The sequence below is a fragment of the Triticum aestivum genome, unplaced genomic scaffold (genome assembly GCF_018294505.1).
Source record: "Triticum aestivum cultivar Chinese Spring unplaced genomic scaffold, IWGSC CS RefSeq v2.1 scaffold321249, whole genome shotgun sequence".
In the NCBI taxonomy this organism is placed as follows: domain Eukaryota; kingdom Viridiplantae; phylum Streptophyta; class Magnoliopsida; order Poales; family Poaceae; genus Triticum; species Triticum aestivum.
This window is the reverse complement of record NW_025289006.1, coordinates 1-1,089: the sequence shown is the minus strand read 5'-3', so window position 1 is coordinate 1,089 and position 1,089 is coordinate 1. Positions and strand designations below refer to the sequence as shown.

General features: G+C 56.8%; 1 protein-coding gene across 1 annotated transcript; it reads right to left on the bottom strand.

Moving 5' to 3' along the window:
- Positions 1-48: 48 nt before the first annotated feature.
- On the bottom strand, positions 49-1,084 carry LOC123178784 (ricin B-like lectin R40G2; the record flags this gene model as incomplete). The annotated part of the gene is made up of 4 exons (XM_044591500.1): positions 49-303; positions 377-499; positions 599-964; positions 1,061-1,084. Coding segments are annotated over 4 exons (750 nt in total), but the record flags the coding sequence as incomplete, so codon positions are not given.
- Positions 1,085-1,089: the final 5 nt, after the last annotated feature.

The following is a 1,089-nucleotide window of genomic DNA, read 5'->3' as shown; positions in this document are numbered from 1 at the left end:
TGCTCGCGGAGGTGATTGCTGAACATATAGTACATATAACAGTATAACCGATTGGCACATGATAGATTACTCACACCAGGGAACGATCTTCCAGCGCTGGTTGTCTCCCTCGACCCAGTCAAACAGGATGATGGTGGTGCCGTCCTGCACCACGCTCTCGTCCTCGCCGCCATGGACGGCGTCGAAGTTGAGCTGGATGTTGCTCGCCATGCGGATGCAATGGAAGTCGTCGCCGACGTCCTCGCTCTCCGTCCACATCACCGACTCGTCCGGGCAGTCCGGGTCGTATGCCGCAAGGCGAACCTGCAGTCCAGGCGAGGTATATATTAATCAACTGCAGTATTGCACACACCAAATCAGAGACTAGCTAGCTTACAGGGTGGCCCTTTTCCAGGGAATGCTGGATGGCTTCACCGGTGGCCTTGTTCACCAGGGCAAACGCAGGCTGCTCATACTCGTCCTTGATGTCTTCACCGTGCCTCATGTCCTTCACCCAGTGCTGCATATATATATTTCGTTGGACATTTGTAATTAGCGCTCAGTCACTAATCAATTAAGATCGACCATGGCTATATTTTGATCATCGATCTGTTGTCACCTGCAGGTCGTCGTTGGGGTCCGCAGGCGCGAGGCACACCGCGCCGTCCCTTGCGGCGATGCTGTACTCCTCGCCGGCGCTGCAGAAGATGCGCATGGTGCACTCAGAGGACAGCGCAGGATGGAGGCCACCGTCGGTGCCCCACGGCAGGATCTTCCAGGACTGGTTCGCCCCCTCGAGCCACTCCCACAGCACGACGGGGGTGCCGTCCTGGAGTTCCGTCACCCCATCCAACGCGTCGAAGTTGAGGTGGATGTTGTTGACCATGCGTATGCAGCGGAAACCGTCGCCCACGTCGTCGCTCTCCGTCCACAGCACCGATTCGTGCACCGCCTCTGGGTCGTACTCGTACGGCACCAGAGTTACCTGCACGTGGATGTGAGATGTATGTGAGCAAGGGATGGACACAAAGATCCAAGTAATTACAGGTCACTCAAGCGTGGTGGTGGTGGTGGAACTCACGGGCTCAGACTGCCCGGACGAGTGCTTGA